The 19496-nt window shown below is 44.2% G+C and overlaps 1 protein-coding gene across 1 annotated transcript; it reads right to left on the reverse strand.

The window, feature by feature from the left end:
• Nucleotides 1-6735: 6735 nt before the first annotated feature.
• Nucleotides 6736-18881, reverse strand: LOC106607045 (low-density lipoprotein receptor). The gene is made up of 19 exons (XM_014203604.2): nucleotides 18687-18881; nucleotides 18531-18591; nucleotides 13718-13843; nucleotides 13471-13593; nucleotides 12914-13291; nucleotides 12656-12778; nucleotides 12425-12547; nucleotides 12124-12243; nucleotides 11631-11756; nucleotides 11333-11504; nucleotides 10964-11191; nucleotides 10732-10850; nucleotides 10474-10613; nucleotides 10197-10338; nucleotides 9789-9932; nucleotides 9428-9676; nucleotides 9213-9287; nucleotides 8916-9079; nucleotides 6736-8766 (listed from the first exon to the last, which is right to left on the reverse strand). Exons 2-19 carry the CDS (start codon nucleotides 18586-18588, stop codon nucleotides 8734-8736), a joined length of 2643 nt encoding a protein of 880 aa, XP_014059079.1. The 5' UTR covers nucleotides 18589-18591; nucleotides 18687-18881; the 3' UTR covers nucleotides 6736-8733.
• Nucleotides 18882-19496: the final 615 nt, after the last annotated feature.

The raw sequence follows: 19496 nt of genomic DNA on the forward strand, positions 1-19496 counted from the left end.
AGGTTCTTTGCTTCAAAAATGCGTCATGCCAACAAAAACAACCAGTCTAGAACACTGTGTTAGGAAATGATGTCATATTCCAGGGAGCAGTTATTTGTTTGGATGAATGTCACAAGTAAAGTAATCAAACAAAAGGAGGCCAAATCTCCAGTTGAATAAGTGTCCTAGTTACTGACAGCTGGTTAACATTATTCAGCCAGTGATCCAAACCCAGCATCTACTTTATCTTTAAGTGTGTGCAGTACTGTCCTACTGTAACATGATCATCTAGTGTCCAAGGTCAGTTACCACCCATGACAGTCTAATAAAGATGGGGACTCTCCTAATTTACCATCTTTCACAATGGCAGCCAGAGTCACAACCTGAATGGAATGGAGATGTATGTCTGTTTGTATGTTTTTTATGTATTTACTGTATATGCATAAGTACGGACGTGTGTGTGTGTGTGTTTTCTTGGTATGTCATCATTTATCCTCCCTTCACAGCCTTGAACTTTGTCTACAGTAGGGAGCCTGCTGCCAGGACACATAGACAGTTTGACCTGATGTCACGTCCTGACCAGCATAAAGGGTTATTGGTTATTGTAGTTTGGTCAGGACGTGGCAGGGGGTATTTGTTTTATGTGGTTCGGGGTTTAATGGGATATGTATTTATGTAAGAGGGGTGTTTGATTTATGTGTTCCGGGGTTTTTGGGTAATGTTCTTGTTTTGTATTTCTATGGTTTTCTGTGTTGTGTATTTCTTTGTGTTGGCCTGGTATGGCTCTCAATCAGGAACAGCTGTACATCGTTGTTGCTGATTGAGAGTCATACTTAGGTAGCCCTGTTTAACCTGTCCCTTTGTGGGAAGTTGTTGTTGTTTGCATAGCTGTATGTGTAGCCTGCAATCCTGATCGATCGTTTTGTTTGTGTGCAATAAAAGTCATTATAAGCACTCAACCCGCTGCGCCTTGGTCCACTACGTACGACGGCCGTTACATCTGAGCGATATAGCCTGAGACCTAATTTCTTTTTTGGACGCTGTTTTTTAAGGCTGCCACCCAATCTGCAAAATCATTTCAGTTGGAGATTTGTGCTGTGAAAAGTGTTCTCTTGAAGTGTTCTTGTGCAATAGCTTTGACATAAACTGGTGTCATTATGACTTTGTAGACCAGAAAGCTCGTGGCAATATGACATGAAGATGAGATATTTCAGTCTACATATGGAAAGAAAGTACCCATACACACTTCATCCCAGCTTGAACAAAAACTAGGCCTACGTCCCATCAATAAATAATCAGATCTGTGCAGAAACAGAGTGCTCCTTTTTCTTTATTTAAGACAAAAACAAGCTCACACTAAAGGTCAGTCGTCTGAGTCCATATACAGTGGGGGAAAAAAGTATTTGATCCCCTGCTGATTTTGTATGTTTGCCCACTGATAAAGAAAGGATCCGTCTATAATTTTAATGGTAGGTTTATTTGAACAGTGAGAGACAGAATAACAACAAAAATATCCAGAAAAACGGATGTCAAAAATGATATACATTTATTTTCATTTTAATGAGGGAAATAAGTATTTGACACCCTCTCAATCAAAAAGATTTCTGGCTCCCAGGTGTCTTTTATACAGGTAACGAGCTGAGATTAGGAGCACACTCTTAACCTGTTGGGGCTAGGGGGCAGTATTTGCACGGCCGGATAAAAAATGTACCCGATTTAAACTGGTTATTACTCTTGCCCAGAAACGAGAATATGCATATAATTAGTAGATTTGGATAGAAAATACTCTAAAGTTTCTAAAACTGTTTGAATGGTGTCTGTGAGTATAACAGAACTCATATGGCAGGCCAAAACCTGAGAAGATTCCATACAGGAAGTGCCATGTCTGACAATTTGTTCTCCTTCTGTGGCATCTCTATCAAAAATACAGCATCTCTGCTGTAACACGACATTTTCTAAGGCTTCCATTGGCTCTCAGAAGGCGCCAGAAAGTGGAATGACGTCTCTCCAGTCTCTGGGCGAAAAACAGCAGGAGATTTTGTGAGTGGTCAGGCTGAGAACAGTGACACTGGAGATGCGCGTTCACGTGAATTCTCCATTTTCTTCTTTCAGCCTTTGAATGAATACAACGTCGCCCGGTTGGAATATTATTGCTATTTTCCGAGAAAAATTGTCACGTCCTGACCAGCAGATGGAGCTGGTGTAGTAGTTTGGGGGTCAGGACGTGGCAGTCTGGTGTGTGTCTTGTGACTCCTGATCAGGAACAGCTGGGAATCGTTGTTCCTGATTGGGAGTCACATATGTAGGAGTTGTTTGTCACTGGGGTTTGTGGGTAATTGTTTCTTGTTTAGTGTGGTTGCACCTGACAGGACTATTGGCTGTCAGTTTCCTTGTTTTTGTTTTGTATAGTGTTCTTTCCAATTAAATTGAAGGATGAATACTAACTCTGCTGCATTTTGGTCCTTTCCTGAAGACAGCCGTTACAGAATTACCCACCAACAAAGGACCAAGCAGCGGAAGAAGGCTGGCGAGGTAAGGGAGACCGGGAGGCACCCCCAATACATTTTTAGGGGGGGGCACAAGGGGAGTTTTGCGGGGCAAGAATGGAGCCCCAGGCCAGCTCCCCGCACTAGCATGGAGGTGCGTGTTCGCAATCTGGTACGCCCAGTACCAGCACCACGCACCAGGAGTCTAGTGTGTCAACCCAGCCTCGCCAGTCAACAGTCGTCATCAGAGCTGCCCGCCAGTCAAAAGTCGTCATCAGAGCTGCCCGCCAGTCAACAGTCGTCGTCAGAGCTGCCCGCCAGTCAACAGTCGTCGTCAGAGCTGCCCGCCAGTCAACAGTCGTCGTCAGAGCTGCCCGCCAGTCAACAGTCGTCAGAGCTGCCCGCCAGTCAACAGTCGTCAGAGCTGCCCGCCAGTCAACAGTCGCCAGAGAGGTCAGACTGCGCTGAACTGCCGGAGTGGCCAGACTGCGCTGAACTGCTGGAGTGGCCAGACTGCCCTGAACTGCTGGAGTGGCCAGACTGCGCTGAACTGCCGGAGTGGCCAGACTGCCCTGAACTGCCGGAGTGGCCAGACTGCCCTGAACTGCCGGAGTGGCCAGACTGCCCTGAACTGCCGGAGTGGCCAGACTGCCCTGAACTGCCGGAGTGGCCAGACTGCCCTGAACTGCCGGAGTGGCCAGACTGCCCTGAACTGCCGGAGTGGCCAGACTGCCCTGAACTGCCGGAGTGGCCAGACTGCCCTGAACTGCCGGAGTGGCCAGACTGCCCTGAACTGCCGGAGTGGCCAGACTGCCCTGAACTGCCGGAGCGGCCAGACTGCCCTGAACTGCCGGAGCGGCCAGACTGCCCAGACTGTCCCGAGCGGCCAGACTGCCCAGACTGTCCCGAGCGGCCAGACTGCCCAGACTGTCCCGAGCGGCCAGACTGCCCAGACTGTCCCGAGCGGCCAGACTGCCCAGACTGCCCCGAGCTGCCAGACTGCCCAGACTGCCCGGAACGGCCAGAGCCTGAGCCGCCTCCAGGATAGGTGGGTTGGGGAGGGAGGGTGTAGCACAGTGCCGTCATTGACGGCAGCCACCCTCCCTTCCCTCCCTTATTGTTTAGGGTTACTGTTTTAGGGTTTTGTTGGGGATTTTGTTTGTTGGTGGTTTTTTGTTGTTGTGGTTAGGTGCATTCCGGGGTCTGCACCTTGAGGGGGGGGTACTGTCACGTCCTGACCAGCAGATGGAGCTGGTGTAGTAGTTTGGGGGTCAGGACGTGGCAGTCTGGTGTGTGTCTTGTGACTCCTGATCAGGAACAGCTGGGAATCGTTGTTCCTGATTGGGAGTCACATATGTAGGAGTTGTTTGTCACTGGGGTTTGTGGGTAATTGTTTCTTGTTTAGTGTGGTTGCACCTGACAGGACTATTGGCTGTCAGTTTCCTTGTTTTTGTTTTGTATAGTGTTCTTTCCAATTAAATTGAAGGATGAATACTAACTCTGCTGCATTTTGGTCCTTTCCTGAAGACAGCCGTTACAAAAATAGCATAAAAATGGATTTTAAACAGCGTTTGACATGCTTCGAAGTACGGTAATGGAATATTTTGAATTTTTTTGTCACGAAATGCGCTCGCGCGTCACCCTTCGGATACTGACCTGAACGCACGAACAAAACAGAGGTATTTGAATATAACTATGGATTATTTGGAACCAAAACAACATTTGTTGTTGAAGTAGAAGTCCTGGGAGTGCATTCTGACGAAGAACAGCAAAGTTAATCAAATTTTTCTTATAGTAAATCTGAGTTTGGTGAGGGCCAAACTTGGTGGGTGTCAAATTAGCTAGCCGTGATGGCCGGGCTATGTACTCAGAATATTGCAAAATGTGCTTTCGCCGAAAAGCTATTTTAAAATTGCATAAAGGAGTTCTGTATCTATAATTCTTAAAATATTTGTTATGTATATTGTGAATGTTAATCGTGAGTAATTTAGTAAATTCACCGGAAGTTTGCGGTGGGTATGCTAGTTCTGAACATCACATGCTAATGTAAAAAGCTGGGTTTTGATATAAATTTTAACTTGATTGAACAAAACATGCATGTATTGTATAACATAATGTCCTAGGAGTGTCATCTGATGAAGATCATCAAAGGTTAGTGCTGCATTTAGCTGTGGTTTTGTTTTTTGTGACATATATGCTTGCTTTGAAAATGGCTGTGTGATTATTTTGGCAGGGTACTCTCCTGACATAATCTAATGTTTTGCTTTCGCTGTAAAGCCTTTTTGAAATCGGACAATGTGGTTAGATTAACGAGAGTCTTGTCTTTAAAATGGTGTAAAATAGTCATATGTTTGAGAAATTGAAGTTATAGCATTTTTGAGGTATTTGTATTTCACGCCACGCGTCCCTCCTTGCCCAGGGAGGTTAAAGGGAGTTCTCCTAACTGCAGCCTGTTATCTGTAAAAAAACACCTGTCCACAGAAGCAATCAATCAATCAGATTCCAAACTCTCCACCATGGCCAAGACCAAAGAGCTCTCCAAGGATGTCAGGGACAAGACTGTAGACCTACACAAGGCTGGAATGGGCTACAAGACCATCGCCAAGCAGTTTGGTGAGAAGGTTACAACAGTTGGTGTGATTATTCGCAAATTGAAGAAACACAAAAGAACTGTCAATATCTCTTGGCCTGGGGCTCCATGCAAGATCTCACCTCGTGGGGTTGCAATGATCATGAGAACGGTGAGGAATCAGCCCAGAACTACATGGGAGGATCTTGTCAATGATCTCAAGGCAGCTGGGACCATAGTCACCAAGAAAACAATTGGTAACACAGTACGCCGTGAAGGACTGAAATCCTGCAGCGCCCGCAAAGTCCCCCTGCTCAAGAATACATATACATGCCCGTCTGAAGTTTGCCAGTGAACATCTGAATGACTCAGAGGACAACTGGGGGAAAGTGTTGTGGTCAGATGAGACCAAAATGGAGCTCTTTGGCATCAACTCAATTCGCCGTGTTTGGAGGAGGAGGAATGCTGCCTATGACCCCAAGAACACCATCTCCACATTCAAACATGGAGGTGGAAACATTATGCTTTGGGGGTGTTTTTCTGCTAAGGGGACAGGACAACTTCACCGCATCATTTGACGGGGCCATGTACTGTCAAATCTTGGGTGAGAACCTCCTTCCCTCAGCCAGGGCATTGAAAATGGGTCGTGGATGGGTATTCCAGCATAACAATGACCCAAAACACACGGCTAAGGCAACAAAGGAGTGGCTCAAGAAGAAGCACATTAAGGTCCTGGAGTGGCCTAGCCAGTCTCCAGACCTTAATCCCATAGAAAATAAATCTGTTGAGGGAGCTCAAGGTTCGAGTTGCCAAACGTCAGCCTCGAAACCTTAATGACTTGGAGAAGATCTGCAAAGAGGAGTGGGACAAAATCCCTCCTGAGATGTGTGCAAACCTGGTGGCCAACTACAAGAAACGTCTGACCTCTGTGATTGCCAACAAGGGTTTTGCCACCAAGTACTAAGTCATGTTTTGCAGAGGGGTTAAATACTTATTTCCCTCATCAAAATGCAAATAATTGTATAACATTTTTTACATGCGTTTTTCTGGATTTTTTTGTTGTTGTTCTGTCTCTCACTGTCCAAATAAACCTACAATTTAAATTATAGACTGATCATTATTTCTTTGTAAGTGGGCAAACGTACAAAATCAGCAGGGGATCAAATACTTTTCCCCCCCACTGTAATTAAACACAGTAAATCAACATAGTCCGGAAATATAAAACACCTGTGTGATTTGTGTATTTACAATCATACAATTTCATAAATAAATACATCATATCTTCCATGCTTCTGTCAGGAATTACAGAACGTTTGTGTTATTCAACAGGCTGTCATCCTGCTAATGTAATGGCCATTGGTAGTGCCCTTATTATCTAAAAGGATAAAGAAATGTATTTCTGGAAATATTTCATTCTCAAGTTAGTGCTAAAAATCTGATGGAATGATAAAGTATAATAGATCTCTGTGAAAGGTGACTATTTTGAAACTACTAAAACATCTCAATATTGATTAATTCTGGAAAACCAAAGGCAGTAAACACAATTAACACAGTTAACTTGTAACATGTATTTGGTGTATGTATGACACATATGTAACACAAAAAGGCTTGTCAGAAAAACTTCAGGCATACTGTAAAGTACCAATCAGAGTGTAATGATTCAAATGTTTAACGGTGTACAAATTCTACACTGGGACATCATGACCAATTTTTTTTAATGAATATTTACAAATACATTATAAACATAATATTTACATATTCATGATCTGCACTGTTGATGTTAGTTAACACAAATTTCTGGATTTATTCCATATGGCTATTGAATTAAACAATATGTTTAGCCCCAACCCCACATCAAAAACACAACAGAAACATAAACAAACACTTTCACTGACTCAACAATAATGTCTTTGTTAGGCTTAGACCATATATAATTACCCAAACTCTCTGTCTGTCCAATACCTGTAACACTGTGACATCCTCAAGGTCAAACACATTTAATTGTAAACAGTTAGACACATTAATTTCACTCTGATCTCAGAGAAAGAGGTGTCAAACATTGTGGCCTAAAGCCACCTCAGCACTATCATTAGTATTTGAACAAATCATCTGGTTAAAAGGTTATCAGCATGATATATAATGCACTTGGACAGCTTCTATTCCAGTACCTAGAACTGTCATAATCAGTTTTTACTTAGTCAAATAAATCTCTCTCTCCAGTAAACAATGCTGTGAAAACCATTGAAAGGCAACTTATGTTTCTGAACCTGAATGAAGACATGATATGCTACACTCTTAGAAAAAAGGGTTTTAAAATGGTTCAGCTGTCCCCATAGTAGAACCCTTTTTGGTTCCGGGTAGAACCCTTTTGGATTCCATGTATAACCCTCTGTGGAAAGGGTTCTACATGGAACCCAAAAGGGTTCTATCTGGAACCAAAAAGGGTTCTTCAAATGGTTCTGCTATGGGGACAGCCCAATAACCCTTTTAGGTTCTAAATAGCACCCTTTTTTCTAAAAGTGTAGTCTGTGTACTACTGTTGCATGACACATGAACAATGAACATGGTTTAAGGCTTTCTGTCATAGAAGAATTACACAATTATATACTGCTCTCACACAGTTGGGCTGAAAGAACGGGAAGCTTGAGAAGGAGTGGATGACAGAAAGTTAGACAAGGGAGAAAATGAGAAAGATACATCTCAGACAGACTGTCCTAAATCTACTGTCTTGGCTTGCAATTAAACACCATATTAGGGAAATTGAATGTTCCCACAGCAATAGTGTTACCAAGGCACATAGACATACAGTATAAGTGTCAGTGTGTTTAACCGTCCATTTGGATAGTGCTCCACTAGTGAGGCAATGTGGACGATTGGTATAAATAGCTACGATTTGACTTTGTCCCTGTCTGGTGATGTAAGAGGTAAAATTGGCTCATGTATAGAATTCAAGACGACATTCACTATCAAAGGGTTTCATTTCAACAAGTGGCTCAGGTGTTAGTTTAAGTCAGATTTTGATATTAAAACAATTCAGGAACAAAGAAATTAGTTTAGACATAGTAAAAGATATGATCCGCTCATTATTTCTCAACATTTTGTCACTCAGACATAAGTCAAATAAATACCTACGTTATTTACAATACCTAATTTCTGAATTCTACGTAACAAGAAAGATATTTTTCTCAATTCTAAGTGGTGTTAAATAAAGTTGCAGTCACCTCATATATCAAGGGCACTTCTTCACAAACACAAAACACTCAAATATTACAATTACATTACTGTTCTTTCATAATGTGGTTCAACTTCTGAACAGTCTTGCATTTGTTAGACATTTCACAGTTCAGACAAATCGTCTCTGAGAAAAATACTATGTTGTAAAATGGACCAATAAAACTCAAGCTTGGTGGAGATGAGTTGATGGTCTCTTATGGCTCTGGATTGTGCACAAATGGGCAAGAAAGACACATGAATGTGAAAACTTCCTCCTTTTCCTGCTTTTCTTTCCAGAGCTTCCATTTGTCTTTGAGCACACAGTGGTTTGGTCAGCGGTATGACACTTTCTCTGCCTTCTCATGTCTTTGAGGTTGTGAGGTAAAAAAACAAGATTGTCCAGGTAGCTTATATAAAATGTCTCTCTTACTCCTCTGCTCTCTCCTCTTAAAGTGTTTGTGTTGGCAGGGAACAGCAGCACTACGGTCAAGCCTCATCATCAAGACTCACAATCTGTCTCTGAGGGCAAGGAAACAAAGAGGAATACATTAGGTCACTGAACTACAGCTACTGTACAACATACCATAGGCTACATATGCTAATACCAAAACACTAGCATACTCCAAGTGACATTGAGATTGACTGTGTATGACAGATTGGCCTCTTACCGGTGGGTAGGAGTAGCCGTCTGGACTGTGGCTCCTGCATATGTGCACCTGGTCTTCAGTGGTCTTCTGGTAGACTGGGTTTTCAAAGTGAATGGTGCTAGTGTTCTTCAGCCTGTAGTTCCTCCACAGCAGCACGGCACCAAAGGCCACCAGACACACAATGGCTGAGAGACAGAGAGAGAGAGAGACATACAGGTCAGAGGGGATTTGTTGATGCTAAAGTGGGGTTTTAACATCATTGGTGTGTAATAATCATGCTAACTGTGTGTCTAAGTCAGTGATGTTAAAGCAACTTACCTATAGGCAGCGCGATGTATAAAGCTGCAGGGGTTGAAGGGGCTGTGGGTATAGCAGCAAATTCATGGCGGATGTCTGAAGGGAAAAACAAGAAACATTTAGATCAATGATACACCATGTCAAAGTGTGATGTTCCAGGAAAGTTTCATCTTTAAAAATATTCATTGCTGATAACTCCTGCATTTAATGAGAGCACACATTTAAGTCATGCTTACCCTGAGTGGTGACTTGAGGCACTGTGGTAGTCTGGGCCTGGGGGATCCTGGGTCTATCTGGCTGGGCAGGCTGGGGGTTGCGTGGCACAGGCTTGGTAGTGCGGGGAGGCGCAGGCGTAACTGTGGTAGCGATGATGGGGGCCTTAGTGGTGGCGCGGGCTGGAGGTGCAGGGGAGGTGTGGGCGGGTGCCGGTGGGGGGTTGGGGGCGGGAACAATGGGCTTGACTGGAGCTGCAGGTGTTGGTGCAGCTGGTCAACATACAGATAACACTTAGGTTAGATATTGTACAGGAAGCAAGGGATCATATATTTCCCCTGTTATGCTACATAGAGAGGCTGAGGGTGCTAGCTAGATATATACCTGGTACACATTTCCTCATGTCTTTGGCCAGCAGCATGTTGTCAGGGCATGCACAGGTGTACTTGGGGGAATGTATGCCCACCTGGGGGGCTGCCAGACACATGAACTCACAGCCTCCGTTGGCCACCTTGCACCAGTCCCTGCCTGGAGTGGGGCAGAGGGGAGAAGGGGATTAAGTCTGGGAACTGGTTTGTCTCAATAGAAAGCACATTGCTATGCTACTGCAGCATTGTAACTTCATTGTAATAGTCTGAGGCTCCAGACACAAAAATAGCACTTTGAATAAAATGCATCCCTGAGGTGCAACCGTCATGTCAAAACCCATTGGTGCCTAACTCCATGGCATAAACAAACTACTGATCTAACTAACTATGGGAAGATTAAAAATCTGAGAGACCTGATACATACCAGTTGGCTGTTTGAGGTTGTGGTACAACACAATGTCCTCTGGGGATACCAGGTGCTCTGCCACAGGCTTGATGTCCCTGCCTGTCACACGGTTGGCACTCAGAATGGCATTGTTGCTGACATCTGTCCAAAACACTCTTTCCTACACACAGAATACACAGTACTCCATTTAAACATGTCTAATCTCTGCATAAACACATGAATTATATATGGTTATTTTCAGACTTATTTTCATAGTGCCTCATTTGAAAGTTAAAGTTGTAATTTTGGCACTCACCTCAAACACAGTGATGCCTAGGGGATGGGCTAGCCTGTGTTCATCTATAATGAGTGTCCTTCGGCCACCACCCTGGACGTCGATACTGGAGAGGGTGTGCAGCTTGGAGTCCACCCAGTACAGCCGCTGGTTCAGCAGGTCTGACCAGGGGACAGGACAAGAGAAACTAGTCAGACCAGAGAGACCATCCAGAAACACACACACAATTATGCATGCGCACCCTCACACACAAAGGTAGGAAATTATGAAAGTGCTCACCAAGTGTGATTCCATTGGGCCACACAATGTCGTCTGTGACCAGAGCAGCACGGTCTCCTCCGTTCAGACCTCCCTTCTCAATCTTGGCTGGAGTTCCCCAGTCAGTCCAGTACATGAAGCTAGGAGGGCAGGAGAACACATTTATTAAAGCATGTCCTCATTCAACAAATATCCTGTGTAGGCTCAATGTTTCAGTCATTATGCTCATTCCTGAAGCCAGTGTGGGACCTACTTGCTGTGGGGGTCGACCACAATAGCGCGGGGCTTGGCCAGGTCATTCTGGAAGAGAGTCTTGCGGCGGCTCCCGTTGGCGGTTGACACGGAGATGCTGCTGAGGATACTGTCGGTCCAGTAGATGTTGCCGTGGACCCAGTCAAAGGCGATGCCCTCCGGAGCTTCGATGTCGCTGTCAATCACAACTTTGTGCTGCGCTGTGTCTGCAGCCAAGTCCATTGAGGTGCTGGATTGTAGGAGAAGGGTGGAAAATAGAGAGAAAATATATTTATTATACTATCATCATCATCATCATCAAGATATCACTGGGTGCAATAGGCCGACAACAGGGCTCTAAGGATAAAGATAACATGGAAGCTTTGCTCACCTGTAGATCTTCTTCTGGGAGAGGTCAGACCAGTAAATCTCCTTGGCAACCATGTTCATGTCCAGAGCCACTGCATTCTTCAGGCGGGGGATGACACGCGTGTACTCACTCTTGTCCAGTGTCATCTTCCTCACCTCATGGCGATTGGTGAAGAACAGATAGGCTACAGTGCCTGTGTGATCAGATGAGAGAGTATCGTTCCAATAACTGCAATGCATGACCCATGACAATATAAAAATAACCTTGATCAAAACATGAGCAAAGTAAGCATTCAGTCTTTCTTAGGTCCAATACTTACCGATGGCCTTGCAGGCTTTGGTGGCTGGGTCGACCTGGTAGCCCTCCTCACACTCGCACTTGTAGCTGCCCATATGATTGACACAGATCTGGCTGCAGATGTCTGGGTTGGCACACTCATCGATATCTGTGGGAAGAGGTACAGGACAGATATGACGTCTGTGTAACTGGCACAGTGTTGGAGAAAGTAAACGGTGGCGTAGGGTCAGACGAAGGGGGTGTGACGGTAACAGCACTGAGTCATCACGGCTCCACAGGGAAGTGGTCCAGTCAGGACAGAGACCTTCTCACCCCACTATCACCAGCTTTACACTGCCATACAGGATTGAACTAAGGCAAAGGTATCAATGGGCACATCGCCTGGCACTAGGACTAAAGGATGTACAGTCTGAAGTCCACATTGGCATGGACATCAGATCCAATATGGCTGCTGATTGAGCCAACTTTTTGGGCTCTGTGGACACACATGCAGCTACAGTGGTAAGGAGTTTTACCTTCACAGCGTTTCTTGTCCGTCAGGTAGTAGCCGGCGGGGCATTGGCACTCATAGCCGAACTTCAGGTCATTGCAGATGTGTGAGCAGCCGCCATTGTTGTACAGGCACTCGTTGGAATCTGCAGGGAGGATTAGAGAGAAAAGTGACAGTTCAACACACCAGTCCACAACTCCTCCTTTCTTTCAGCAACCACAGCTAGATAGCATTCCCATGGTTTCCATCCAACTCATTTTACGCGAGAAGCTAACCATAGGCAAAACAATATTCCCCCGAAGTACATTTTCCATCTTCATACTCACCACACTCTCTGAGAGGCTCATCTGACCAGTCCCTGCAGTCACGCTGCTTGTCACACACCTTCTCCATACTGATGCACTCCCCACTACGGCACTTAAACCTGGTGGGACCCTTGCAATGGCTCACTGTGGAGGAGAGGAGAGTGTGACTATAACACAAAGGAAGTATTACATTTCCAGTAGGTCACAGTAGTAGAAGCAGGGGTAGTAGCTTTATGTGGGGCAAGAGCCTACCATTGACACAGCCTATTTCATCACTCAAGTCTCTGCAGTCGTACTGGCGGTTACATTGGCGGCCGCCGTGGATACAGGTGCCATCACCGCATTGGAACTCATCGGGGCGGCAGGTGAGGCGGCCTATGGAGAGAAGGAGAGATTGAGAGGTCAGTAAAAAATCCATATGCAACTTACATATTAAAGACAGAAAATATGAAAGCGAATATAGCTAACAGAAGTAATAAAAGGGTAGTAAGAGAGAGGGAATGTACTCACTACAGTTGGTCTCGTCAGAGCGATCCAGGCAGTCGAACCCTCCATCACATTTCCAGCTGCTGTGGATACACTCCCCGCTGCCACATTGGAACTCCCGAAGGGAGCAGGGCTTGGGGGCACCCTCAGGGGCTCGCGTCCCACAGTTCTGGGGCCACTCGTCGGAGCCATCCGAGCAGTCAGCGTCCCCGTCGCAGGCCCACAGGCGCGGCACACACACAGAGTTGTTGCACTGGAAGGAGGTGGAGCTACAGGCGCTGGGTGGGCAGGAAGCCTCGTCGCTCCCGTCATCACAGTCCAACTCCTCATCACACACAAAGGAGGCCGACACACACTGGCCGTTACTGCAGCGGAATTTGTTATCTGTGCAGTGCTTGGGCGCTGTGGGAGGAACAGAGACGTGTGTGTGTTAGAGGGGAGCCTCGTTTGTCAGGCTTATATCAGTTGGGAAAGAATGGGACTGAGAGGGGAAAGAGAGAGTAGATGAGAGAAGGGGAAATGTTGGGAGGTAAGTTGGGGAGAAGGGTACAATAGAGAGTGGAGAAGACAGGACCACTCACCACAGCTCTCCTCATCAGCTCCATTCGCACAGTCGGCTTTGCCGTCACAGAGCCAGGTACTGGGAACACACTGGTTCAGACGTCCACCACAGCTAAACTCTGTGGTTCTGCATGTTCTGGCCGCTACAGGTGCAACCGAAAAGAGAGAACAACCATCAGAGACTGAAACTGAAAAAGATGTTGAACTAGAAGTGTGGTTCAATCCTCTATTGTTTTCCTATTAGCTACGGCGGTATGTGTTACTCACAGCAGGTTCCGGGGAGCTCATCAGTTCCATCTCCACAATCATCTGTGTCATCACACACCCATCTCAGCGTAATGCACTTCCCGTTCCCACACAGGAACTGCCTGATCCCACATACTGTCTCTGCGTCTATAAGGGAAAAACACACGTACCCACACGGTTAGTCCATGACTATTCATTCTGGTGAACAACAAAATCTCAAAATCAAAATGGGCTATAAGGAGCATTTCACTGACTAACATTTACAACCCCGGATACATTGTATAATGGGACAATAAATCTCTCATGAATGAAACCAATTGCTGTTCTATTTATTTCTGGGAAGTACACAAACCAGACGCTTTCCTGAGAGGACACTGTATATAGCTGCACATTGATCTGGTACTGGTACTCCTGGCAAAGTACACAAATCAGACGCTTTCCTGAGAGGGGTTGCGTGGCAAGCCAAGCCCATGGCACTGCAAAGCCTTAGCAGGATAGGATAACCAGTGGTAATTCTCTGCCGTGTTTTATCATCATCATCATACTGCCAGGTCAGTCAAGAACACAAAACATTATTTGAACACCTGTATCCTGACATCACAATAAACCACAGGAAAAGGAAAAAGTGTCTGTTTTCTGTAACTCTGTGGACGTTATCTGAGGCAAATACTTGAGCAGACCATAAATCAGAATGTATAGAGTTAAAACAAAAGTGCTAGAGCAGGTTGCATCTGGTGGGTCTCATTTCCCAGGTATGTAACAGTGAGTGGGGGAGGGTCTGGCTGTTCAGTGGGCGATGGCTGGGATGAGGCAGGGGGATGGGTGGGAGAGGCCCATTATGACCCTCTCAACATACATACGTATACATGTACAGACACATACACATGCAAATTCCAACCTGCTTATAGAGGAATGTGGAGAATCTACAACTCAAACACATTGACACATGCACACACACACACATGCACACACACTCACACTAATGTTTACATCTGCCATTGGTAGTGGAGAATGTAGATTTTTGTCAGTAATTGGGTGGTGGTGACTGAAGACAAATGAAAAGAGATCGTAGACATACAGTACTGGCTGATGTTATGTTCTCCTTAACATCTTAATTATACGCCATGTAGTTCTGAATGCTCTTCATCCATCAAACAAAGACCTTCTAGACCTCCTACAGCTCTCCACCCAACCCCCTATCTAAATCACCCTACTTAGTGAACTGGAAGAACCAATTAAGACACTGTACTGTACATCAGTGCCCCTGGCCACAGAGATGACTCACAGCAGCGTCCAGATGCCACTGGGAATTCCTTATCCTGCACTTAGGCCTCAAAACACTGGATGGACACCTGTTTCTGATAGGAGCCAGAGGGAGGAGCTTGACCAGAGGGCGGAGCTTGAATCACACCACTGGTAGCTGATTGGGTCAAGCGGAAGGTTTGCATGATAATAACAGTAGAGACAATAGTGGGCTAGGTACTCTTTTCACTGACCACTGAGGATGGATTTTCAAAACAGGACAGTTTCTGGGTGGTGAATCTTTAGTTTCTCACCAACGGTTTCAGTTGCAGGAACAATAATACCTACTGAATTGCACTACCATGTTATTTCAAGGAAGTAAATAAGGGAATTTGTAAAGATTTAACAATTTATGCTCATTTAAGAGAAGGCCCGTAGTTTGGCGTACATTTTCTTCCCTGAGATATTTTGATCATAAACTGTGACAGCGGAGTTCTGTTGCTTTTCATTCCGTTCTATTCAACAGATGTCAACCGCAGATCTGGGAAAGTGGGTGGAAATTAAATGGGGAAATCTAGTACAGATATTTCTCTGTGAACAAACAGTATGAACATGAGAAGTCAATGTCCTCAGTCACCATGTCTCCACAGCTAAACAGGTTACTGCCATTCCAGTTCTGGACCCAGCTGTCCCCATGTAAGAGTGTACTATGGGCGTCTGTATTGGTGGGACCCTCTTCCATGTGCACTCCCTTTCTTTAAAGGTTTTATCATTAGTGACTTTATTGTTATCTTACCTGGTTGTCTTATCTATAGAGTTCCCTCATGAGTGAACAAGACAAGCCACAAAATAAGAGCAAAACAACACGTGAATGAATACCCACACAACTGAGAGAGAACATAAAAGAATACCCAGATGTGATCACATTTCACACTGCCATCCCTTGGAAAACAGTTTGGATTCTAGTAACTCACACAACATGACCCTCTACAGCCAGGTGAGTATATTGACTTAATACCTGCAAACTCTAGTTAAAAGCTATCAACATATCTCTCTCTTTATCATATCCACCTGTCCTCATTCTCAGAGAGAAATGATGGTCAGATGCAGGCGAATGCCCTGCCTTCAATAACATTTGGTTAGGCTTAAAGTTCAGTCCATCAAAGGCTTGGACTGACAAGGTTTACTGATTAACCTTGGGGAGAAATGTAACGTGGCATACATGTTTGTCTGTCCTCTGATGTGTGGTGTGTTTAATTGATCTTCTGTCCTCTATCAGGACAAGCTGGAGGAGAGGAAACAGCTCTGCCCACTGTTTGATGAGCTGTTGAAGCTGGCTAATAAAGTAGAAATCTCTTAATATAATACTTAAAAGGCATGGACATGGTTCACAGATAGCATGGTAAAGTGATTTGCACAGGCTTACAGTTAGCCAGTACCACATTCTAAATAGGTGATGGAACAGATATTTTTGGGGGCATGTAATGGAGATGGGGCATGTAATTCTGCACCTACTTTTATTTATCGCTCAGCATTCTCCATTTAGGCCCTCAGAAAATGTCAAGGCAAAAACTGTATTCTTTCTGATTATTTGCAAAGAGTTTGAATCAAGTTCCCAGTGTGAGTCTCCAATTCGATGTCACCAAATCGATGTCACATTCTCAATATATCTGCACGTTACAGATTGCGCAATATGAGGGATGTCCGCTCCTCCTGATAAGACAATGGACAATGTGAGAATGAGCACAGACTGTTTCAGACTGCTGAAGCTCTCACAACAACACAACTCTGTTGTGTCAATGGATAGGAGTGTGAGAGCCAGTTCCAACACGTTCCAGGCACTTTTTCCCAAACATTTCCATACTGGCCCCAACACTAACACTGGAAGTTATTGCATACAGGGCAGATGGTGTTGAACCAATACGTTGGAATGTTGCCTCAAGAGAAATACTTAAAAGTCATGCTTTGTGGAGGTGGGCAAGAGGGATTCCTTTCATTCTCAGGGTGGCCCACCACAATGATTTCATAGGGCCATCAATACATCATGAAAGGGTCAAAAACATGAGTGAACAACAGAGTCTAGATTGCAATGTGACTGGTTATTGCACCAGTTGAGGAGAACACATTTAGTCTATTCCAGCCTTGCTATGTAGCCTAATTATACAATAATTCACTTGTAATCTGCTGTACCTGAATTTGGAAGATTATTGCACTTTAAAGCTAGAACGAGCTGTTGAAATAATAAAGCAACTCCTCAGTTTTGGTAAAAAGCTGAGGGATGGGCCTGAAGAAATGTAACCTCTCTCAAATTCATAGACAGAGCCAGACTATGGATGCAAGGGCTGACCATCCATGATATCAAAATTATAATTTGAACCATGTTTTGAGACTATGCAGGGTTTGTTTACATTTAGCCTATATTGTTTACAAACATTGGAGGGAAAACAGCTTATATTTTGGGTTCTGATGGGGTATAACAGCTGGACTAAGCTCATTAGGTATGTATAAGTGGCACAGCGGTCTAAGGCTCTGCATCTCAGTGCTAGAGGCATCACTACAGTCCCTGGTTCGATTCCAGGCTACATCACAGCTGGCCATGATAGGGAGTCCCATAATTGGCCCAGCATTGTCCAGGTTTGGTCAGGGTAGGCCATCATTGTAAATAAGAATCTGTTCATAACTTACTTGTCTAGTTAAATAAAAATATAATCAATGGGTGTATATATAATTAGGTAGATACCCATACACTTCTAGTAATTGCGCTAATGCTAGTTAGCATTGGCTCGCTAAACTACCTCAAACTTCCTTCATACTGGCCAATGGTATCCACGAGTTAATTTGACTCTGGGGAAGTAAATAGCCTCATTGGCAAAATCCCGTAGTATCCCTTTAATTTATAAATCCTAAAATGGATGTAGTAATAAAGGATTATAGCTTTAAAATAACAATAGCCTACTAACAAAATAATTGTATTGCACAATAGTGCAAAAATGTAAACTGCTGCTCTTCTCAGCATGCACTATAATGCATGCATCGTTTAGCCTCGACCCGGCTCCTATTCCACAACAAGCTTTCTGAAACGTCTTGTTGCACATTCTCAAATCTGATTGGCCACAGAATCTCATGGCCAACAACAAATCAGAGGCAGTGAACGTAGTTCAATCATACAAATGCCGGTAAAAATAGATCATGTAAATGTATCAAGGTAAATGCGAGCGCAATGACAAAATAAATAATCGTCTTAGCATTGTGTTCTGATAATAATAAGAAACAATTTGTGTTGCACACTATCACAGCTTCTTCAAGATGCAACACAAATTTGACCTACATTCTACAAATAACTAGCCCCCTCCCCCGTCGTGATGCATCAGGCGATGTCCACGAGTGGGCTATTTAAACATTTCAAATCGTTTGATAACTGCCATTTACGATAGCCTACTTTCTTGTTAAATATTATGTCTATGTTTAAAATATACTTACTTTGCCACTATGCATTAATGGAACAAATAACAAATAAGCCAAATGAATTGGGAATTATTCCCGAAGTTTACGATACACTAGAGTAGACCTATGTTAGAATAAAGATACTTACTTGTTTGGACAACACAGCAAGCCAGGAACACCAACAGCACGCACAGCAGCCGCCCCATAGTCTGCAGCCAAATTGTTAAAATGATTTACACTTTACTCTGACTGTCAATAAGGTACAATGATACAGCTATAACATATGATATGATTATTCCTTTACCAAGTTAAAACGATTGTTTTATTTTAATGTCACTGCTTCCAAGCTATTCAGTTCCTCTGCTCTTATGTTCTGGATTCAGATGCGCTTCGGACGAGAGGTTAGACAAGGATGCTCCTGACGGTGTAATCATGTTTGGCAACATCAGAGCAATTTCAATGTGGTCCAGGAGTGGGCTGGAACGGGAGGAGCCCCAGGAGCATAGGGCGGGGTTTGGAGTGGTGTGATCTCTGGAATACAGAGCCCCACTATCGAAAGGCGTGTCTTCAGACGCTCTATTTTACTACTGTTTAACCCTTTGTGTGTGTGTCTGTGTGTCTTGAGTTCATTCTTAAAGCTCCAGGCACGAACACACACACACACACACACACACACACACACACACACACACACACACACACACACACACACACACACACACACACACACACACACACACACACACACACACATTAGAGGCGGGCCTAGACATACCAATATTTGTCTTTAAGCTCATTCTGACAGGTGCTTCAAAAGCAGGATCTCCCTGGTCAAAACAATAAATAAAGATTGTTTGAAGTTTTGGTCAAAACATATTTGCTTGCTTTTCCATGGAGTTGGTAAAAGTGGTAACTATAAGGTGATTCTTAATAGTGATAGTTTTACTGAGATATGTAGAACCTATCTTGTGACATTTTGATAAAACTGTACATTTTCATGACAGAAAATAACATAGGCTGTTGTGGTTCCTCGAGGTTGTCCCTATGAAATACATAGTGGACCAAACAATAAGCACAGAACATGTTATCAGGTCTATCATGATGGCCTTGAGGA

This window comes from Salmo salar, chromosome ssa06, assembly GCF_905237065.1.
Source record: "Salmo salar chromosome ssa06, Ssal_v3.1, whole genome shotgun sequence".
NCBI classification, from domain to species: Eukaryota; Metazoa; Chordata; class Actinopteri; order Salmoniformes; family Salmonidae; genus Salmo; species Salmo salar.